This window comes from Coregonus lavaretus (genome assembly GCF_964263955.1).
Source record: "Coregonus lavaretus genome assembly, chromosome: 30".
Taxonomy (NCBI): domain Eukaryota; kingdom Metazoa; phylum Chordata; class Actinopteri; order Salmoniformes; family Salmonidae; genus Coregonus; species Coregonus lavaretus.
Genome location: NC_140017.1, coordinates 36,903,058 through 36,926,089, shown reverse-complemented (window position 1 = coordinate 36,926,089; position 23,032 = coordinate 36,903,058). Strand labels below are relative to the sequence as shown.

Sequence of the window (23,032 nt, the reverse complement as noted above, 5' to 3'; positions counted from 1 at the left end):
CAAGGGCACATCGACAGATTTTTCACCTAGTCGGCTCGGGGATTAGAACCAGCGACCTTTCGGTTACTGGCACAACGCTCTTAACCACTAAACTATCTCACTAGCTCGTGCTTGGCTCTGCCCACTATGACTCTTTTGCTCCCATTGGAAACGACAGGCTCTGGTCTATCTTGGTTACTTATAAAGCATCTTCGGCTGTAGCGTCACAAGAGATCATTATCTCCACATCTGCCTGTTGGTGTCGTTCTTATATTTCCGTTTACATTTTAAGTCATTTAGCAGACGCTCTTATCCAGAGCGACTTACAGTTAGTGAGTGCATAAATTTTTTCATACTGCCCCCCCCCCCCCCCCGTGGGAATCGAACCCACAACTCAATGGTTGGTATATGTCTAAAGACAACATGGTAATAAACTGTACTTGGCTGCAATAGCAAATATATTGGTAATTTCTTTGCAGTGGGTCCGTTTCTTGACTCGATCGATAATCATTGCTGCGCTCTGGTGTCCTGATGCAGACCCTGTGTACTTACATTTCACACAGAAATAATCATTCATTTATAAATCACTGGACTGGATTTTTTTTTATTCAATAACTTTTTTTTTCTCCAAGCATGTACACAGAATTAATTTTAAATGATAGTATATATATATATATACACACACACACATACACTTCAGTGTATATCATTATCTAAAAAGTTTAGGGCCAATATTGGACACTGCAGCTGTGCGCTTGAGAGAGAAGAGGAGGCTTGTTGTCTGGACTTCTGGGCTATACATCCACACAACGGCAAAAGTCACTGGTGGACAAAACTAACGGTGGAGCGGGTTGGAGCGTCACACCAGTGACTTGGAATTGTAGCAAAGCAGGTCGGGAGAGAAGAGCGGTTGTGCTGCCAGGAGACTGAAGAGTTGACGTGGAGAGCGGCAACACTGCCCCCAACAGGTAGAGGAGAGGCGCAGCAGTGCACAACAGCAACGTCACAACGATGAGTTTTGTACATGTTGAATGTGAAGGAACCTACATGCGTGTCTAAAACACCTGACTAGCAGTAATGAACAGCACCATGCAGTGAGACTGTAGACAAAACAACCAGGTTCATCCCAAAACACCTTGTTTTCTCCTGAAGATGGAATCATAGCTACATTTTCTACAACTTACGTTTGCCATACTGTAAAAAATATGTAACTTTAAACTATATTTTACAGGATGTATGAACCAATACTATAGCATAGACATTCTGCTGCCCCCCCCCCCCAAACCAGAGACGCTATAATCTTTGCAGTAGACCAAGAAGAACAACCAACAGTAGCAGAACAGTTTCGCTGCCGTGTGTTCTTGTAAAACCAGACAGTTCTGATCATTCCAGTTCTTATATAACAATACAGTATAATTCATAGTTCTAAATCACTACCGGGAATGAAACGCATCAATAGCCAGAAATGAAACCCATGGTGTGGGACCAATATGGACAGATATTTGGGAGAGATTGAGTTTTCCAGTTTTAGCAATACAAAAAAAAATGAACACACCCAGTTCTTGACTGTGCCGGTCGAATATATCTCTTTCCACCTTAACTACCATTACACCACCATGTTGTCTACTCAGAATGCAACAAGAGGGATTATCGGAACTGGTCGCAATTCGCTCCCCATTCCTTCCGCTTGGCACTAACCCCTTTGATGTTTGCAGATCTGTAAAGTGCTGACCCTTCAGATGTACAAACATCAAAGAAATAAGGCCAAGGGGAGGGGGTAGGGAACTGCTGGGAGAGAGGGATCCCATGGACCAGTGGACCAGGGCATGTTGTTGTCTAAGTGCTGGAAGGACTGGTGGGTGTGGCCGGCCAGGAGGGAGGGGTCAGGCTGAGTGTCGTGGGCGTGGCCTCTACATCATCCCCATCTGCATCAGGGAGTTCGCGTACGCCATCGGCTTCACATTCGGATGAGGCTGTGGAGGAGAGATAGAGAGATAATTTATTGGCCGTGGCTACGAATACGGAGTTTTAGTCTCAAAGCTAAGGGATCCAGATCCGTTCTGCGCATGTGTTATTTTCTGCACACTACGTAGCTATTGCTCACACTCCACCTGCCTTCATGTTTCTCTTTAAATCACACTCTTCTGAACCATGACGACATATAGCCTCTCTCTGCCTCATATTTATGAACAGCTGAAATTAAAAACCCTGTGGCCATTCCCACAAATATTTATTTAAGGCTATAACGACCCCGTCTGTTGTAACCGATATTGCAGTTGCGCAAGCAGGACAGTCCCAACACACTGCATTGTAGCAAAAGCAGTCAGCGTTTTGTGTGGTGTAGCCAAATCTTAATAGTCGCTGCCATATCGTAGCCACTAGTCAGTGCTCCTGGAAAAAAAAGAGTAACTCCCCACTTGAGTTTTGCGTCGGGGCAAAAAAAACTATCTGCGTTTTAACCGCTCACCCCTGGGCAGCCAAACATTCTCGGCAGCCCGAGCATGTGTATCCGGACCGGTAATCAGAGTCTGACAACGGGCGAGTTAGTTTTTTAAAAATCACACTGTTATTCCTTACGTCGTTTGTTAACTACTGCTTTAGACTGTCTCCTATTGGTGATGATAATCTTCATCGTTAACTACTGCTTTAGACTGTCTCCTATTGGTGATGATAATCTTCATCGTTAACTACTGCTTTAGACTGTCTCCTATTGGTGATGATAATCTTCATCGTTAACTACTGCTTTAGACTGTCTCCTATTGGTGATGATAATCTTCATAGTTATGCTGCCTTATCGTAGTGAGAGTTGCTGGAAGAAAAGAACTAGCCAATGTTTGCAATGATGAGAAAATCATGGCTATTTTGACTGCCTGTATGTGTCGTGCTTGTGTTCAATATGCTGGCCTACATATACTGTCAGAACAGACAAAGTGTGCACCAACATGTCTTTTGTGGAGGCTAAAACATGAAAAAATAACACACAAATCGCACTTGAGGGATGGAATGCATATCTGGAACATGTTGACCATATCTTTAGTGTACAACATTACATTTCCTCCTCCATGTCAATGAGGGGGAAGCGGCAGCGGAGCAGTGGGAAGCAGACTCTGCTGCTTCCCACACGGCTTCCTACGTAGCTGCTTCCCACACGGCTTCCTACGTAGCTGCTTCCCACACGGCTTCCTACGTAGCTGCTTCCCACACGGCTTCCTACGTAGCTGCTTCCCACACGGCTTCCTACGTAGCTGCTTCCCACACGGCTTCCTACGTAGCTGCTTCCCACTCGGCTTCCTACGTAGCTGCTTCCCACTCGGCTTCCTACGTAGCTGCTTCCCACTCGGCGGCTGTCTACGTAGCTGCTTCCCACTCGGCGGCTGTCTACGTAGCTGCTTCCCACTCGGCGGCTGTCTACGTAGCTGCTTCCCACTCGGCGGCTGTCTACGTAGCTGCTTCCCACTCGGCGGCTGTCTACGTAGCTGCTTCCCACTCGGCGGCTGTCTACGTAGCTGCTTCCCATTCGGCTGTATACGTAGCTGCTTCCCACTCGGCGGCTGTCTACGTAGCTGCTTCCCACTCGGCTGTCTACGTAGCTGCTTCCCACACGGCTTCCTACGTAGCTGCTTCCCACACGGCTTCCTACGTAGCTGCTTCCCACTCGGCTGTCTACGTAGCTGCTTCCCACTCGGCTTCCTACGTAGCTGCTTCCCACACGGCTTCCTACGTAGCTGCTTCCCACACGGCTTCCTACGTAGCTGCTTCCCACACGGCTTCCTACATAGCTGCTTCCCACACGGCTTCCTACGTAGCTGCTTCCCACTCGGCTTCCTACGTAGCTGCTTCCCACTCGGCTGTCTACGTAGCTGCTTCCCACTCGGCGGCTGTCTACGTAGCTGCTTCCCACTCGGCGGCTGTCTACGTAGCTGCTTCCCACTCGGCGGCTGTCTACGTAGCTGCTTCCCACTCGGCTGTCTACGTAGCTGCTTCCCACTTGGCTGTCTACGTAGCTGCTTCCCATTCGGCTGTCTACGTAGCTGCTTCCCACTCGGCGGCTGTCTACGTAGCTGCTTCCCACTCGGCTGCTGTCTACGTAGCTGCTTCCCATTCGGCTGTCTACGTAGCTGCTTCCCACTCGGCGGCTGTCTACGTAGCTGCTTCCCACTCGGCGGCTGTCTACGTAGCTGCTTCCCACTCGGCTGTCTACGTAGCTGCTTCCCACTCGGCTGTCTACGTAGCTGCTTCCCACTCGGCTGTCTACGTAGCTGCTACCCACTCGGCTGTCTACGTAGCTGCTTCCCACTCGGCGGCTGTCTACGTAGCTGCTTCCCACTCGGCGGCTGTCTACGTAGCTGCTTCCCACTCGGCTTCCTACGTAGCTGCTTCCCACTCGGCTTCCTACGTAGCTGCTTCCCACTCGGCTTCCTACGTAGCTGCTTCCCACTCGGCTGCTGTCTACGTAGCTGCTTCCCACTCGGCGGCTGTCTACGTAGCTGCTTCCCACTCGGCTGTCTACGTAGCTGCTTCCCACTCGGCTGCTGTCTACGTAGCTGCTTCCAACTCGGCTGCTGTCTACGTAGCTGCTACCCACTCGGCTGCTGTCTACGTAGCTGCTTCCCACTCGGCTGTCTACGTAGCTGCTTCCCACTCGGCTGTCTACGTAGCTGCTTCCCACTCGGCTTCCTACGTAGCTGCTTCCCACTCGGCGGCTGTCTACGTAGCTGCTTCCCACTCGGCGGCTGTCTACGTAGCTGCTTCCCACTCGGCGGCTGTCTACGTAGCTGCTTCCCACTCGGCGGCTGTCTACGTAGCTGCTTCCCACTCGGCTGCTGTCTACGTAGCTGCTTCCCACTCGGCGGCTGTCTACGTAGCTGCTTCCCACTCGGCGGCTGTCTACGTAGCTGCTTCCCACTCGGCGGCTGTCTACGTAGCTGCTTCCCACTCGGCTGTCTACGTAGCTGCTTCCCACTCGGCTGTCTACGTAGCTGCTTCCCACTCGGCTTCCTACGTAGCTGCTTCCCACACGGCTTCCTACGTAGCTGCTTCCCACTCGGCTGTCTACGTAGCTGCTTCCCACTCGGCTTCCTACGTAGCTGCTTCCCACTCGGCTTCCTACGTAGCTGCTTCCCACTCGGCTGTCTACGTAGCTGCTTCCCACTCGGCTGTCTACGTAGCTGCTTCCCACTCGGCTTCCTACGTAGCTGCTTCCCACTCGGCTTCCTACGTAGCTGCTTCCCACTCGGCTGTCTACGTAGCTGCTGTTCAGTGCTTCCCACTGCCCCCTCATTGACATGGAGGAGGAATGTAATGTTGTACACTAAAGATATGGTCAACATGTTCCAGATATGCATTCCATCACTCAAGTGCAGTCCGAATTTGATCATGACAAGAAAAATATATTTGATTTAAAGGCCTGAAAGGTACTGTAACTAAAGAGATGTACTGTTATTGTTAAGGTTAATATGTCATAGTTAAAATCAGATGTACTGACCACAGCAGTGAACTGGTGAAACTCTGGTTTGAGGTCTGATCCCCTGAGGTGGATGTACGCTCCTTTATTAGCCATCTGATCACTGGGGGGGAGAGGGGAGAGAGGAGAGAGAGGGAGGGGGGGAGGAGAGAGAGGGAGGGGGAGGGAAGGAGGGAGAGGGAGGGAGAGAGAGGGGGGAAGGAGGGAGAGAGAGGGGGGAAGGAGGGAGAGAGAGGGGGGAAGGAGGGAGAGAGAGGGGGGAAGGAGGGAGGGAGAGAGGGGAGGGAGGGAGAGAGAGGGGGGAAGGAGGGAGGGAGAGAGGGGAGGGAGGGGGGAAGAAGGGAGGGAGACAGGGGGAGGGGGGAGGGAGAGAGAGGGGGGAGAGGGGGGGGGGGAGGGGGAGAGAGAGGGGGGAGAGGGGGAGGGAGAGAGAGAGAGAAGACATTTACTGTGATCTTAAACTCTACGCCTTTAGAGGGGGTGACATTTGACATGTGAGAGTCTTACAATAGATATTGTTTTAGATCTGACAATGCAGAAGCAAATCACTAAAGTGGGATTGAATAGTGAGTCTGTTGCCCTAGTTACCAGTAGTTGGGCGCTGAGAAGACTGTGATGCACTTCCCTGAGTGTGTGACCTCATAACCCTCGGCCTTGACCTCGTGGCTGCGGACGATGTAATCCAGGTTGTTCTGTTCCAGGAACCGCTCTGTGACGTCAGGTCCAAATTGACAGCTCACACCTCGCTTAGAGACAGACCGCCCATTCTGAGGGTCGGGAGGGGGTAGAGAAAATCATTAAATAGACAGATGACATCATGCAGCACAGCTATTTAAACCAGATTATATAATAATTATATATTGTTGATGACAGAGTATATTTCTAGGGCAGTGCCGGGCACCAAACCTGTGGCTGTGGGTCAGACCAGAGAAGATCACACATGGGACCTGAAGAAAACAAACAGTTGATTAAACAACATTTTAAATCCTAGGTCCTAAATGAGACAAAGATATCGATTAATTGATCGCTCTTACCAGAGTCTGGGGGCTGTCTGTTCCTGTCGATCTTCCTCAGATCATCCAGCATCACTCCGTCCTCACTGAACAGCCCTCCGTGCATCACCTGACACAGACACAACACAACTATAGACAATATTCTCAAAATGTCCAGTTCTACCATTGGAAGCCTAAAGGTGTCAGCATGCTTCAGTTGGGCTGGGGCCTAGCAGAACTCGGCTAGCTGAACTGAACGAGAGTGCTTGAATACTCTCTTAAAAGACCCTTGCTTGAAAAACGAGAAAAAAGCAGCAATAGTACAGTTTGTCCATTTTGAGACGCCGTAGCCAGTATACACTTCCTCAAAATAGTCAGAATTAATCTAACTCAAGAAATCTGTCATTAATTTTGACGTTTTTGCCGAAGAGATCTTAGTCACGCAATTTTACATCTAACTAAGAATTTTGGTGCAGTGTTTATCAATGAAAAGATGTGCAGGAAAATGAGTCGTCTCTCACTGAATGACAGACTTTATTGAAGAATCCCTACTGTTGACCAATCACAGACGAAGAGGCGTAGACTTTTCTTGCCTCCAGAAAAATGTGTGCCCGAACAGCCCCCCCCAAAAAACTCACGAAGTCCAAAATGTCGTCATAATATATGCACAAACTCTATCAAACGGTTTCGGCTGGGAAGCATGCGGACGCCTTAACAGAAACCCTACCATGACTTTGCTGTTGATACACTGTGTGAGGGCTATCGGGGGTTAGAGGTCAAAGGTTAGGGATACCTAACAGGACTTTGCCGTTGATGCACTGTGCCAGAGGTTAGGGGTCAGGGTAAAGCGTATGCTGCGTTCACAACAGCTTGTAATTTCGTAAATACCAGCATACAACTGGAAAAAAATGCACTTGGACGCCCCTCCAACTGGTTATTACAAGTGGGAAACTTGTCTATCGTCCAGAGTTTCCCACTTGTGTCTCTGACGTCAGTTGTCAACAAACAAGACAGCAAGCATGGCGACATCTTCAGCAGTTGTTGATTATGGTAAGAACTAAACACAAATTGATAAAAATGTATTCTGTTATTTTTCCTTTTAATTTAGGGTAAAGTATTTGGTCACCTACAAACAAGCAAGATTTCTGGCTCTCACAGACCTGTAACTTCTTCTTTAAGAGGCTCCTCTGTCCTCCACTCGTTACCTGTATTAAATGGCACCTGTTTGAACTTGTTATCAGTATAAAAGACACCTGTCCACAACCTCAAACAGTCACACTCCAAACTCCACTATGGCCAAGACCCAAAGAGCTGTCAAAGGACACCAGAAACAAAATTGTAGACCTGCACCAGGCTGGGAAGACTGAATCTGCAATAGGTAAGCAGCTTGGTTTGAAGAAATCAACTGTGGGAGCAATTATTAGGAAATGGAAGACATACAAGACCACTGATAATCTCCCTCGATCTGGGGCTCCACGCAAGATCTCACCCCGTGGGGTCAAAATGATCACAAGAACGGTGAGCAAAAATCCCAGAACCACACGGGGGGACCTAGTGAATGACCTGCAGAGAGCTGGGACCAAAGTAACAAAGCCTACCATCAGTAACACACTACGCCGCCAGGGACTCAAATCCTGCAGTGCCAGACGTGTCCCCATGCTTAAGCCAGTACATGTCCAGGCCCGTCTGAAGTTTGCTAGAGTGCATTTGGATGATCCAGAAGAGGATTGGGAGAATGTCATATGGTCAGATGAAACCAAAATATAACTTTTTGGTAAAAACTCAACTCGTCGTGTTTGGAGGACAAAGAATGCTGAGTTGCATCCAAAGAACACCATACCTACTGTGAAGCATGGGGGTGGAAACATCATGCTTTGGGGCTGTTTTTCTGCAAAGGGACCAGGACGACTGATCCGTGTAAAGGAAAGAATGAATGGGGCCATGTTTCGTGAGATTTTGAGTGAAAACCTCCTTCCATCAGCAAGGGCATTGAAGATGAAACGTGGCTGGGTCTTTCAGCATGACAATGATCCCAAACACACCGCCCGGGCAGCGAAGGAGTGGCTTCGTAAGAAGCATTTCAAGGTCCTGGAGTGGCCTAGCCAGTCTCCAGATCTCAACCCCATAGAACATCTTTGCAGGGAGTTGAAAGTCTGTGTTGCCCAGCGACAGCCCCAAAACATCTCTCATCTTTTTAAGTGGGAGAACTTGCACAATTGGTGGCTGACTAAATACTTTTTTCCCCCACTGTAACTCCAATCCTGTGTATTGTATTTTATTCCTTGTGTTACTATTTCATTTTTAAACTGCATCGTTGGGAAGGGCTCGTAAGCAAGCATTTCACGGTAAAGTCTACACCAGTTGTATTCGGCTCATGTGACAAATAACATTTGATTTGATGACCTCAATGTTTGATGGTACTCTACATCACCAAAAGTATCTCGTCGAACATCTCATTCCAAAATCATGGGCATTAATATGGAGTTGGTCCCCCACCTTTGCTGCTATAACAGCCTCCACTCTTCTGGGAAGGCTTTCCACTAGATGTTGGAACATTGCTGCAGGGACTTCCATTCAGCCACAAGAGCATTAGTTAGGTCGGGCAATGATGTTGGGCGATTAGGCCTGGCTCGCAGTCGGCGTTCCAATTCATCCTAAAGGTGTTCGATGGGGTTGAGGTCAGGGCTCTGTGCAGGCCAGTCAAGTTCTTTCACACTGATCTCGACCAACCATTTCTATATGGACCTCGCTTTGTGCATGGGGGCATTGTCATGCTGAAACAGAAAAGGGCCTTCCCTAAACTGTTGCCACAAAGTTGGAAGCACAGAATCGTCTAGAATGTCATTGTTTGCTGTAGCGTTAAGATTTCCCTTCACTGGAACTAAGGGGCCTAGCCCGAACCATGAAAAACAACCCCAGACCATTATTCCTCCTCCAAACTTTACAGTTGGCACTATGCATTCGGGCAGGTAGCGTTCTCCTGGCATCCGCCAAACCCAGATTTGTCCATCGGACTCCCAGATGGTGAAGCGTGATTCATCCCGCCGGGGAACGCGTTTCCACTGCTCCAGAGTCCAATAGCGGCGAGCTTTACACCACTCCAGCCGACGCTTGCATTGCACATGGTGATCTTAGGCTTGTGTGCGGCTGCTCGGCCATGGAAACCCATTTCATGAAGCTCCCGACGAACAGTTCTTGCGCTGACGTTGCTTCCAGAGGTAGTTTGGAACTCGATAGTGAGTGTTGCAACCGAGGACAGACGATTTTTACGCATCAGCGTTCCTATTCTGTGAGCTTGTGTGGCCTACCACTTCACGGCTGAGCCGTTGTTGCACCTAGACATTTCCACTTCACAATAACAGCACTTACAGTTGACCGGGGCAGCTCTAGCAGGGCAGAAATGTGACGAACTGACTTGTCGGAAAGGTGGCATCCTATGATGGTGCCACATTGAAAGTCACTGAGATCTTTAGTAAGGCCATTCTCCTGCCAATGTTTGTCTATGGAGATTGCATGGCTGTGTGCTCGATTTTATATACCTGTCAGCAACGGGTGTGGCTGAAATTGCAGAATTCACTAATTTGAATAGTGTATTCCCCAAATTCCAAGTTCAAAACGTGAATGTACTCATCTCGTATTTACGACTATTTACGACGTATTTACCACATAGTTATGAATGCAGAATTACCTACCAGGACCTTGCCGTCGATGCACTGTGCTAGAGGTTAGGGGTCAGAGGTTAAAGGTCAGGGTTACCTACCAGAACTTTTCCGTTGATGCACTGTGCCAGAGGCAGCCACTGGAAGACCTCACTGAAGAGCGTAAACATTGGAGTGGTGTACTTGGCCTTCACCTCCCCCTCAAAACCATACATCTGGTTCATGTTGTCAGTCTCGTGGTTTCCTAGTTACACAGGAACATATGGACATTAGTTACCAACACAATTGACCGACCCTTCGCTAAGCCCCGCCCCAGAATTTTGGGCAACCAATCGCAACGCTTCGATGGATAGCAACTGTAGTTGAGTCCGACACCTCAGACAAGGTCACGTTTCAAACCCTTGGAAGCCAAGGATGGCTATGGCAAAAACTGAGATTTCATTAAAAGAATATATTGTTTAAAGGGCTAAATAATTTAACAGTGCACCAGGGGTACTTGCAACTATGATACATGAAATACAGAGCCTGTTGTGTTTTTAGAATAATAACTTATACTGTTGTTGCATTGTTAGCTAGCTAGCTAGCTGGCTGGTTAGCTAGGTCTCATTGAAAATATTGCTAACGCTAGCTGGTTAGCTAGCTCTCATTGATAACATTGCTAACGCTAACTGGTTAGCTAGCGCTCATCGAAAACATTGCTAAAGCTAGCTGATTAGCTAGCGCTCATCGAAAACATTGCTAACGCTAGCTGGTTAGTGCTCATAAACTCAGCAAAAAAAAGAAACGTCCCTTTTTCAGGACCCTGTCTTTCAAAGATAATTCGTAAAAATCCAAATAACTTCAAAGATCTTCATTGTAAAGGGTTTAAACACTGTTTCCCATGCTTGTTCAATGAACCATAAACAATTAATGAACATGCACCTGTGGAACGGTCATTAAGACACTAACAGCTTACAGACGGTAGGCAATTAAGGTCACAGTTATGAAAACTTGGGACACTAAAGAGGCCTTTCTCCTGACTCTGAAAAACACCAAAAGTAAGATGCCCAGGGTCCCTGCGTGAACGTGCCTTAGGCATGCTTCAAGGAGGCATGAGGACTGCAGATGTGGCCAGGGCAATAAATTGCAATGTCCGTACTGTGAGACGCCTAAGACAGCTCTATAGGGAGACAGGACGGACAGCTGATCGTCCTCACAGTGGCAGACCACGTGTAACAACACCTGCACAGGATCGGTACATCCAAACATCACACCTGAGGGACAGGTACAGGATGGCAACAACAACTACCAGAGTTACACCAGGAACGCACAATCCCTCCATCAGTGCTCAGACTGTCTGCAATAGGCTGAGAGAGGCTGGACTGAGGGCTTGTAGGCCCTGTTGTAAGGCAGGTCCTCACAAGACATTACCGGCAACAACGTCACCTATGGGCAGAAACCCGCCGTCGCTGGACCAGACAGGACTGGCAAAAAGTGCTCTTCACTGACGAGTCGTGGTTTTGTCTCACCAGGGGTGATGGTCGGATTCGCGTTTATCGTCGAAGGAATGAGCGTTACACCGAGGCCTGTACTCTGGCGGGGGATCGATTTCCGTCATGGTCTGGGACAGTGTGTCACAGCATCATCGGATTGAGCTTGTTGTCATTGCAGGCAACCTCAACGCTGTGCGTTACAGGGAAGACATCCTCCTCCCTCATGTGGTACCCTTCCTGCAGGCTCATCATGACATGACCCTCCAGCATGTCAATGCCACCAGCCATACTGCTCGTTCTGTGCGTGATTTCCTGCAAGACAGGAATGTCAGTGTTCTACCATGGCCAGCGAAGAGCCTGGATCTCAATCCCATTGAGCACGTCTGGGACCTGTTGGATTGGAGGGTCAGTATGTCCGGGAACTTGCAGGTGCCTTGGTGGAAGAGTGGGGTAACATCTCGGCAGGTAGCTTAGTGGTTAAGAGCGTTGTGCCAGTAACCGAAAGGTCGCTGGTTCTAATCCCCGAGCCGACTAGGTGAAAAATCTGTCGATGTGCCCTTGAGCAATGCACTTAACCCTAATTGCTCCTGTAAGTCGCTCTGGATAAGAGCGTCTGCTAAATGACAAATAAATAAATGATAAAAATCTCACAGCAAGAACTGTCAAATCTGGTGCAGTCCATGAGGAGGAGATGCACTGCAGTACTTAATGCAGCTGGTGGCCACACCAGATACTGACTGTTACTTTTGATTTTAACCCCCCCCCTTTGTTCAGGGACACATTATTCAATTTCTGTTAGTCACATGTCTGTGGAACTTGTTCAGTTTATGTCTCAGTTGTTGAATCTTGTTATGTTCATACAAATATTTACACATGTTACGTTTGCTGAAAATAAACGCAGTTGACAGTGAGGACGTTTCTTTTTTTTCTGAGATTAGTTAATATAACTAATTGGAATATAGCAAAATTGGCTATTAGGAATATAACTCTCATAGGCTGTCGACATCAGCAAACCATTTGAGAGCACCAAACGTGGTTAATACCTTTGACTGCCTGCAGAGTGCCTTTAGCGCCATCCAGTGGTTAGCCACACTACAAACTTCATTTGACCAGGTTCCCATAAAGCAATTGTAATGACAGTTCACCACAACATACCCGAGGGTCTCCTGATCAGCAAGGGGTAGTCTGTGTTTCATTTCATTGTGTATTAAAAGCACAGTTTAAGATCATTGTGAGGGTTTTCTCCAGTGGTTTGAATGGGGAATTGGGCTTCCTGGTAAAATGTTGACCAAGGTTGTAACAGTAACCAAGGGTGGCAGGGCTTAGCGAAGGGTCAATTACACACGGGGAATATAAACATTAGCAAAGACGGATGAATGGCCACTGATATACAGTGTTCTTCTCAACTTCCTCTGTGAAGGTGTAGGGAGGAGGATACTGACCTCTGAGCAGGTAGGAGGAGTCAGGGAGGAGCATACTGACCTCTGAGCAGCTAGGAGGAGTCAGGGAGGAGCATACTGACCTCTGAGCAGCTAGGAGGAGTCAGGGAGGAGCATACTGACCTCTGAGCAGCTAGGAGGAGTCAGGGAGGAGCATACTGACCTCTGAGCAGGTAGGAGGAGTCAGGGAGGAGCATACTGACCTCTGAGCAGCTGTAGGGAGGAGCATACTGACCTCTGAGCAGGTAGAAGGAGTCAGGGAGGAGCAGCTTGAAGCCAAACAGAGTCAGGATGACCTCTAGGGAGAACGAACCACGGTCCACAAAGTCTCCATTAAACAGCTGTGTTATATTGTTAAGGGTTATCATGTACATTTATTTGAATACAAACAGTTTTACTGCACATGTGACCGTGGCTATGACTGAGCAGGATACATAGGGGTTGGTCTCGGAGGGTAAGCCGTTCAGCTCAAAGATGTTCAGAAGGTCGTAGAACTGTCCGTGTGTGTCGCCACAAATGGTAATCTTCTCTGTCTGTTGGGGAGGAAACAGAACAGATTTAGGCACAGGGACAGTTCATATATGCTGTAGGGGATAATCAGACCACCAAGTGCTAACAGTCAGTATCTGGCTAACATGTGTGAAATGCTTGATAATGTATGTGATATCAACAGAGAGGTATATTTTCTGGGTGATTTAAATATTGACATTTATGAAATTACTTATTCCAGTTATTAATAAGCATGCACGATTGGCAAGATTAGCAAATTTAGGCATGACATGCCAGCAACAAACGCTGACACTACACATCCAAGTATATCTGCCCAAATTATGAAAGACAAGAATTGTACTTTTGAATTCCGTAAAGTGAGTGTGGAAGAGGTGAAAAAATTATTGTTGTCTATGAACAATGACGTGCCACTTTGGTCTGACAACTTGGAAGGAAAATTACTGGGGATAATAGCGTACGATATTGCCAATCCTATTTGCCATATCTTCAATTTAAGCCTACTAGAAAGTGTGTGCCCTCTGGCCTGGAGGGAAGCAAAAGTCATTCCGCTACCTAAGAATAGTAAAGCCCCCTTTACTGGCTCAAATAGTCAACCAATCAGCCTGAAAAAATTGTTTGACCAGATACAATGCTATTTTACAGTAAACAAATTGACAACAGACTTTCAGAACACTTATAGGGAAGGACATTCAACAAGCACAGCACTTACACAAATGACTGATGATTGGCTGAGAAATTGATGATAAAAAGATTGCTGGGGCTGTTTTAATAGACTTCAGTGAGTCTTTGGACATTATCGATCATAGTCTGCTGCTGGAAAAAACGTATGCGTTATGGCTTTACACCCTGTACTATATTGTGGATAAAGAGTTACCTGTCTAACAGAACAAAGGGTGTTCTTTAATGGAAGCCTCCAACATAATCCAGGTAGAATCAGGAGTTCCCCAGGGCAGCTGTTTAGGCCCCTTACTTTATTCAATCTTTACTAACGACATGCCACAGACTGAGTAAAGCCAGTGTGTCTATGTATGCGGATGACTCAACACTATACACGTCAGCTACTACAGCGACTAAAATGACTGCAACACTTAACAAAGAGCTGCAGTTAGTTTCAGAATGGGTGGCAAGGAATAAGTTAGTCCTAAATATTTATCAAACTAAAAGCATTGTATTTGGCACAAATCATTCACTAAACACTAAACCTCAACTAAATCTTGTAATGAATAATGTGGAAATTGAGCAAGTTGAGGTGACTAAACTGCTTGGAGTAACCCTGGATTGTAAACTGTCATGGTTAAAACATATTGATACAACAGTAGCTAAGATGGCGAGAAGTCTGTTCATAATAAAGCGCTACTCTACCTTCTTAACAGCACTATCAACAAGGCAGGTCCTACAGGCTCTAGTTTTGTCGCACCTGGACTACTGTTCAATCGTGTGGTCAGGTGCCACAAAGAGGGCTCAAAACAGGGCAGCAAGGCTGGCCCTTGGATGTACACAGAGAGCAAACAATAATATGCATGTCAATCTCTCCTGGCTCAAAGTAAAGAAGAGATTGACTTCATCACTACTTGTTTTGTAAGAGGTATTGACATGTTGAATGCACCGAGCTGTCTGTTTAAACTACTAGCACACAGCTCGGACACCCATGCATACCCCGCAAGACATGCCACCAGAGGTCTCTTCACAGTCCAAGTCCAGAACAGACTATAGGAGGTGCACAGTACTACATAGAGCCATGACTACATGTAACTCTATTCCACATCAGGTAACTGATGCAAGCAGTAGAATCAGATTGAAAAAACAGATAAAAAATACACATTATGGAACAACGGGGACTGTGAAGCAACACAAACATAGGCACAGACACATGCAGACACACACAATAACATACACACACGTACACATGGATTTTGTGTTGTAGATATGTGGTAGTGGAGTATGGGCCTGAGCGCACACACTTAGTGTGTTGTGAATTCTGTAATGAATGTATTGTAATGTTTTTAAAATTGTATAACTGCCTTCATTTTGCCGGACCCCAGGAATGGGGATCCATAATCAATACAAATACAAATCTGACAATTGGAGGACTGGACAGGATGAAGAGCAATACCAGGAAGTCAACATACATCACGGATGTCTCACCTCTTTTAATGTGATCTCAATTAGACTGGGCAGTTTGGATAAGAGTTCTTTGACTTGGATCAGAATCTAAAAGGAGACAATTTATTAGTCAACACAAATACAGGGTTACATAAGGTTTCAAGCTGATGCATAAGGTTAGGTTTACCTGATTCGTACACTAATAATACAGTATTATAGGTGTACCGGATAAGAACTATACAATTACAGTATTATAGGTGTACCTGCTAAGTACTATAAAGTTACAGTATTATTATAGGTGTACCTGCTAAGTACTATAATATTACAGTATTATTATAGGTGTACCTGCTAAGTACTATAATATTATAGTATTATTATAGGTGTACCTGATAAGTACACTAATATTACAGTATTATTATAGGTGTACCTGCTAAGTACTATAATATTACAGTATTATTATAGGTGTACCTGCTAGGTACTATAATATTATAGTATTATTATAGGTGTACCTGATAAGTACACTAATATTACAGTATTATTATAGGTGTACCTGATAAGTACACTAATATGACAGTATTATTATAGGTGTACCTGATAAGTACACTAATATGACAGTATTATTATAGGTGTACCTGATAAGTACACTAATATTATAGTATTATTATAGGTGTACCTGATAAGTACACTAATATTATAGTATTATTATAGGTGTACCTGATAAGTACACTAATATTACAGTATTATTATAGGTGTACCTGATAAGTACACTAATATTATAGTATTATTATAGGTGTACCTGATAAGTACACTAATATTACAGTATTATTATAGGTGTACCTGATAAGTACACTAATATTATAGTATTATTATAGGTGTACCTGATAAGTACACTAATATTACAGTATTATTATAGGTGTACCTGATAAGTACACTAATATTACAGTATTATTATAGGTGTACCTGATAAGTACACTAATATTATAGTATTATTATAGGTGTACCTGATAAGTACACTAATATTACAGTATTATTATAGGTGTACCTGATAAGTACACTAATATTATAGTATTATTATAGGTGTACCTGATAAGTACACTAATATTATAGTATTATTATAGGTGTACCTGATAAGTACACTAATATTACAGTATTATTATAGGTGTACCTGATAAGTACACTAATATTATAGTATTATTATAGGTGTACCTGATAAGTACACTAATATTATAGTATTATTATAGGTGTACCTGATAAGTACACGAATATTATAGTATTATTATAGGTGTACCTGATAAGTACACTAATTTTATAGTATTATTATAGGTGTACCTGATAAGTACACTAATATTACAGCATTATTATAGGTGTACCTGATAAGTACACTAATATTATAGTATTATTATAGGTGTACCTGATAAGTACACTAATATTACAGTATTATTATAGGGGTACCTGATAAGTACACTAATATTATAGTATTATTATAGGTGTACCTGATAAGTACACTAATATTACAGTATTATTATAGGTGTACCTGATAAGTACACGAATATTATAGTATTATTATAGGTGTACCTGATAAGTACACTAATTTTATAGTATTATTATAGGTGTACCTGATAAGTACACTAATATTACAGCATTATTATAGGTGTACCTGATAAGTACACTAATATTATAGTATTATTATAGGTGTACCTGATAAGTACACTAATATTACAGTATTATTATAGGGGTACCTGATAAGTACACTAATATTATAGTATTATTATAGGTGTACCTGATAAGTACACTAATATTACAGTATTATTATAGGTGTACCTGATAAGTACACTAATATTACAGTATTATTATAGGTGTACCTGATAAGTACACTAATATTACAGTATTATTATAGGTGTACCTGATAAGTACACTAATATTATAGTATTATTATAGGTGTACCTGATAAGTACACTAATATTACAGTATTATTATAGGTGTACCTGATAAGTACACTAATATTATAGTATTATTATAGGTGTACCTGATAAGTACACTAATATTATAGTATTATTATAGGTGTACCTGATAAGTACACTAATATTACAGTATTATTATAGGTGTACCTGATAAGTACACTAATATTATAGTATTATTATAGGTGTACCTGATAAGTACACTAATATTATAGTATTATTATAGGTGTACCTGATAAGTACACTAATATTACAGTATTATTATAGGGGTACCTGATAAGTACACTAATATTATAGTATTATTATAGGTGTACCTGATAAGTACACTAATATTACAGTATTATTATAGGTGTACCTGATAAGTACACTAATATTACAGTATTATTATAGGTGTACCTGATAAGTACACTAATATTATAGTATTATTATAGGTGTACCTGATAAGTACACTAATATGACAGTATTATTATAGGTGTACCTGATAGGCACACTTTCTGTGCAGTTTCTTCTGGTCTTTGAAGCACTCCATCATCTCTTTCATGAACGTCATCGTCACCTTCCCTTCTTCCAGCTTCGGTCCTGTGTACTCGTCCTCGATCACTACATGGTGGCACAATCAACCAACCAAATGTATACAGCCCATTTTACAGCAACATTTGTCACCAGGTGCTTTACAGTAACTCAGCCTTGTAACTCAGCCTTGAAGATCTTCCATTCTAAAGCACCATGATGTATAGAGGCAGTAGCCCTTTATTTAGACATTCAAATTATATAAAATCCATACTTTTAAAACAGTTATAACCAAAAAGATTTAAAAAAGTAATGAATCCTAAAATATAAAAATGACAAACTACTCACTCATGTTTTCGATGTCTAGGGAGTCTACGACCGATTTCTTGATCTCGTCACTGGCGATGGCTCTCTCGAAGGCTTTCTGTTTCACGATCTTGTTGCACTCCTGGTATTTCATCTTAGCGTCCTTATCGTTGGGTCGCACCCGCACTACCTAACCCCACAACACCAGGCAGAAACACACAGGGCCAGGCCTAGGGTCAGTCTCACATTTAAACACTATGCTGGTACCAGTACTACATATGGGTCAGTACCATGGTGAGTTACATGACATATGGGTCAGTACCACGGTGAGTTACATAACATATGGGTCAGTACCACGGTGAGTTACATAACATATGGGTCAGTACCACGGTGAGTTACATAACATATGGGTCAGTACCACGGTGAGTTACATAACATATGGTTCAGTACCATGGTGAGTTACATAACATATGGGTCAGTACCACGGTGAGTTACATAACATATGGGTCAGTACCACGGTGAGTTACATAACATAAGGGTCAGTCCAAAATGCAAAGTAAAAGATTTTACAGCCATGGTTTGGTAGTAAATTAATACAAACCGTTTTGATTTCTAGAAATCGTTAATGCTTCTCTCCTCTCACTAAGGCTTCAGTGATAGCCTCCAATAGAGGCGGTTGCATCTGTGTGGAGCAATATGTCCATGACACCAATGCTCTAAATTTGTCTCAGTGACAGACAGGCAGCTATCACTGTCAGTGATGTGGCACAGTCAGCCAGCCAGCCAGCCAGCCAGCCAGCCAGTCAGCCAGTCAGCCAGCCAGCCAGCCAGCAGAGCTCCCTGTTGCCAGAGCTTTAGGGTGTTTATGTCAACATGGAACGAAGACCAGCCGTTTTTAAATTACCTTTTTCCACTGACCAAAATGTATATTTGATGGAATATTTCATTGATGGATTAAACCTTTGATCGATTTACTGAACTGACCACAATTAAAACAGAATCTAGCCCTGGCAGTAAATGGCTGCCTAGTTATCACACTGTCAAGGTAGAGACCTCTGCAAGATGACATCATCTCAAACAGGGCGACTGCCTTGTTATCACACTGTCAAGGTAGAGACCTCTGCAAGATGACATCATCTCAAACAGGGCGACTGCCTTGTTATCACACTGTCAAGGTAGAGACCTCTGCAAGATGACATCATCTCAAACAGGGCGACTGCCTTGTTATCACACTGTCAAGGTAGAGACCTCTGCAAGATGACATCATCTCAAACAGGGCGACTGCCTTGTTATCACACTGTCAAGGTAGAGACCTCTGCAAGATGACATCATCTCAAACAGGGCGACTTTCTAAACTGTGAAGACGCCCCCATTATTGGCTCCTCCCTTGTGACACGCCCACATTCTCCACTTCTGTCCTCATCTTACTACTACTACATTTACATTTACATTTACATTTTAGTCATTTAGCAGACACTCTTATCCAGAGCGACTTACAGTTAGTGAGTGCATACATTATTTTTTATTTTATTTTTCATACTGGCCCCCCGTGGGAATCAAACCCACAACCCTGGCGTTGCAAACGCCATGCTCTACCAACTGAGCTACATCCCTGCCAGCCATTCCCTCCCCTACCCTGGACGACGCTGGGTCAATTGTGCGCCGCCCCATGGGTCTCCCGGCCAGCTACGACAGAGCCTAGATTCGAACCAGGATCTCTAGTGGCACAGCTAGCACTGCGATGCAGCGCCTTAGACCACTGCGCCCCTCGGTGCCGCCACCACCACCACCACCTCCACTACTACTACTACTACTGCTGCTACTACTACTACTACTACAACAACTGAGCTTATGTGGAGGTTTCCATCTGGTCACCAACATTATTTTTGCCGGAGTCAATCCGTACAACTATACTCGTTTCTGGGGTACTGTGAGAGTCAATGAAGAGTAATTGTTCAACAATAAAATATTAGGGAGATGGGGAATGGCAGCACCAACTATACTTGACACAGACCTGGCAACCTGTAACCAAAACGTGTTCACACTGGGGCAGTCCCACATGTGCAATGTAGGTTCCAATATTTATTTGAGAACACAACAGACAATTTAGAGTCAAATAAAATCTGGAAATTAATTTGTAGTGTAATTAGTTGATGATTCATAGGGGATATTCATTGGGATATTGTTCCAGAATCTTCTCCAATCTGTATTTTGTTGGTAGTCTTTAAGATCTGTGTTCCATACTGTAACTGTCGGAGCCAAATAGGTAAATATTGTATATTTGCATGTTTCCAATTCATGATGCATTTCTGTTGTTTGTGTGTTTGCCATTGATCCGCTGTCAAGTGTGTGTACCCCATCTACAGGCCAATGGAGAATACAATTAAAAAGGAATACACGCTCCAAGGCCTAATGGGAGTGGCCGGAATGGCAGCGCACAGTCTTTTGACCGTACCAGACCATGTTCACCCTGCTGTTTGTTTCTTTAGTTTAATGATCACAATTTGTTTTGGTAGAATCCTATACATTTTTGTATCCAGAAGAACGACAAATAAATGTATTATTATTTTTCGACTTGAATCAAACTCTGGACATTGGATTTGTATGCGTCAAGACTAACATGTCACCACTCTCCATCGTGGCTAAAGGATTAAAATGGAAATGTTTTGGAACAATTATATTGGACAATGTAGCCACTACAGTAAATATACCACCTGGGGATTTACAATGATGTCATCCTACAAAGAGTACCTTGAAGCCTCCTCTCCTGTCATCCTCCTAAGAGCACCTTGAAGCCTCCTCTCCTGTCATCATCCTAAGAGCACCTTGAAGCCTCCTCTCCTGTCATCATCCTAAGTGTACCTTGAAGCCTCCTCTCCTGTCATCATCCTAAGTGTACCTTGAAGCCTCCTCTCCTGTCATCTTGCTGAGTGTACCTTTAACTCTCGTCTAACCGTGTCCGGTCTTACCGTCTCGTAGTCTTTGAGTGCAGCCTTGAACTTTCCCAGGGACATGTTGGATGTGGCTCGGCGGTAGTAGCCCTTGATGTAGTTCTTGTCGATCTCCAGACACTTGGTGGCGTCGGCCAGGGCGTAGCCATAGCATTCTGTCCGCAGGTACGCCAGGCTGCGGTTGGAGAAGTAGATGGCGCTGGCCGGGTTGAGCTCCAACGCCTCCGTGTAGTATTTGATCGCATTGTCATAGTCTTTCTCTAGAAAACAACATCACATTCATTGTCATAGTCTTTCTTTAGAAAACAACATCACATTCATTGTCATAGTATTTCTCTAGAAAACATCACATTCATGGTCATAGTATTTCTCTAGAAAACAACATCACATTCATTTAGATCAGAATCAGTTCCACTGAACCAGAAGCCTGAAGGGCCGCTTTCTCAGGCTGACAACTAACAAGGCTAAAGTGGACTTCCCCTAGTCACTCATTATCTTCAATAATATGCATTTATTGGCTTAATGCCCAACAAGGAACGGGCTACTCAACTTCTCAATGAAAACCCACGGAGTGGAGTTGTCAATGGCTGTATTGAGCAAAGTCATAAAACCACAAGGTTCAAAGGCTGCACTATAATGTGTACCACTGTAAGACAAACCCACACAGTAGGAAGTGTCTTTCCCTTAGCGGGTGGATTGGTTGGCTCATTGATGAAGTGTTATCTTAGCACTGTGTTGCTGTGATATGGAAGTGTTACATTCTCCTAGATTTCAAGTGCAATCCTACAACACACTGATGGGATCCATAGCAGGATAACAGTGGTATGCTACTACAGTAACTAGCTACCCCGTGGAAACTCTACACTACCAGTGTAGTGTAGTAGTGTAGGGTATCAGGGTACTGTAGCAGGGTACTGTAGTGTAGCGTAGCAGGGTACTGTAGTGTAGTAGTGTACCAGGGTACTGTAGCAGGGTACTGTAGTGTAGTAATGTAGGGTACCAGGGTACTGTAGTGTAGTAGTGTACCAGGGTACTATAGCGGGGTACTGTAGCAGGGTACTGTAGTGTAGCGTAGCAGGGTACTGTAGTGTAGTAGTGTAGCGTACCAGGGTACTATAGCAGGGTACTGTAGCAGGGTACTGTAGCAGGGTACTGTAGTGTAGTAGTGTAGTGTACCAGGGTACTGTAGTGTAGTAGTGTAGCGTACCAGGGTACTATAACAGGGTACTATAGCAGGGTACTGTAGCAGGGTACTGTAGTGTAGTAGTGTAGTGTACCAGGGTACTATAGCAGGGTACTGTAGCAGGGTACTGTAGCAGGGTACTGTAGTGTAGTGTAGCAGGGTACTGTAGTGTAGTGTAGCAGGGTACTATAACAGGGTACTATAGCAGGGTACTGTAGCAGGGTACTGTAGTGTAGCAGGGTAGTGTAGTGTAGTAGTGTAGTGTACCAGGGTACTGTAGTGTAGTAGTGTAGCGTACCAGGGTACTATAACAGGGTACTATAGCAGGGTACTGTAGCAGGGTACTGTAGTGTAGCAGGGTACTGTAGTGTAGTAGTGTAGTGTACCAGGGTACTATAGCAGGGTACTGTAGCAGGGTACTGTAGTGTAGTGTAGCAGGGTACTGTAGTGTAGTAGTGTAGCGTACCAGGGTACTATAGCAGGGTACTGTAGCAGCCATCATAAGG

At 44.6% G+C, this 23,032-nt stretch overlaps 1 protein-coding gene across 1 annotated transcript in view; it reads right to left on the bottom strand.

Moving 5' to 3' along the window:
- Nucleotides 1–551: 551 nt before the first annotated feature.
- The window catches only part of LOC311105393 (serine/threonine-protein phosphatase 5-like), a gene marked incomplete at its 5' end in the record, with an annotated part of 31,825 nt that continues 9,344 nt past the window's right edge, over nucleotides 552–23,032 (bottom strand). The window contains 12 exons of the mRNA XM_084147537.1: nucleotides 552–1,952; nucleotides 5,465–5,546; nucleotides 6,032–6,210; nucleotides 6,350–6,390; nucleotides 6,478–6,565; nucleotides 10,196–10,338; nucleotides 13,241–13,346; nucleotides 13,440–13,538; nucleotides 15,661–15,726; nucleotides 18,055–18,176; nucleotides 18,435–18,582; nucleotides 21,362–21,603. Of these exons, the coding sequence (XP_084003663.1) occupies nucleotides 1,890–1,952; nucleotides 5,465–5,546; nucleotides 6,032–6,210; nucleotides 6,350–6,390; nucleotides 6,478–6,565; nucleotides 10,196–10,338; nucleotides 13,241–13,346; nucleotides 13,440–13,538; nucleotides 15,661–15,726; nucleotides 18,055–18,176; nucleotides 18,435–18,582; nucleotides 21,362–21,603 (1,379 nt within the window). The 3' untranslated portion in view covers nucleotides 552–1,889. The remainder of the gene's footprint in view (nucleotides 1,953–5,464; nucleotides 5,547–6,031; nucleotides 6,211–6,349; nucleotides 6,391–6,477; nucleotides 6,566–10,195; nucleotides 10,339–13,240; nucleotides 13,347–13,439; nucleotides 13,539–15,660; nucleotides 15,727–18,054; nucleotides 18,177–18,434; nucleotides 18,583–21,361; nucleotides 21,604–23,032) is intronic.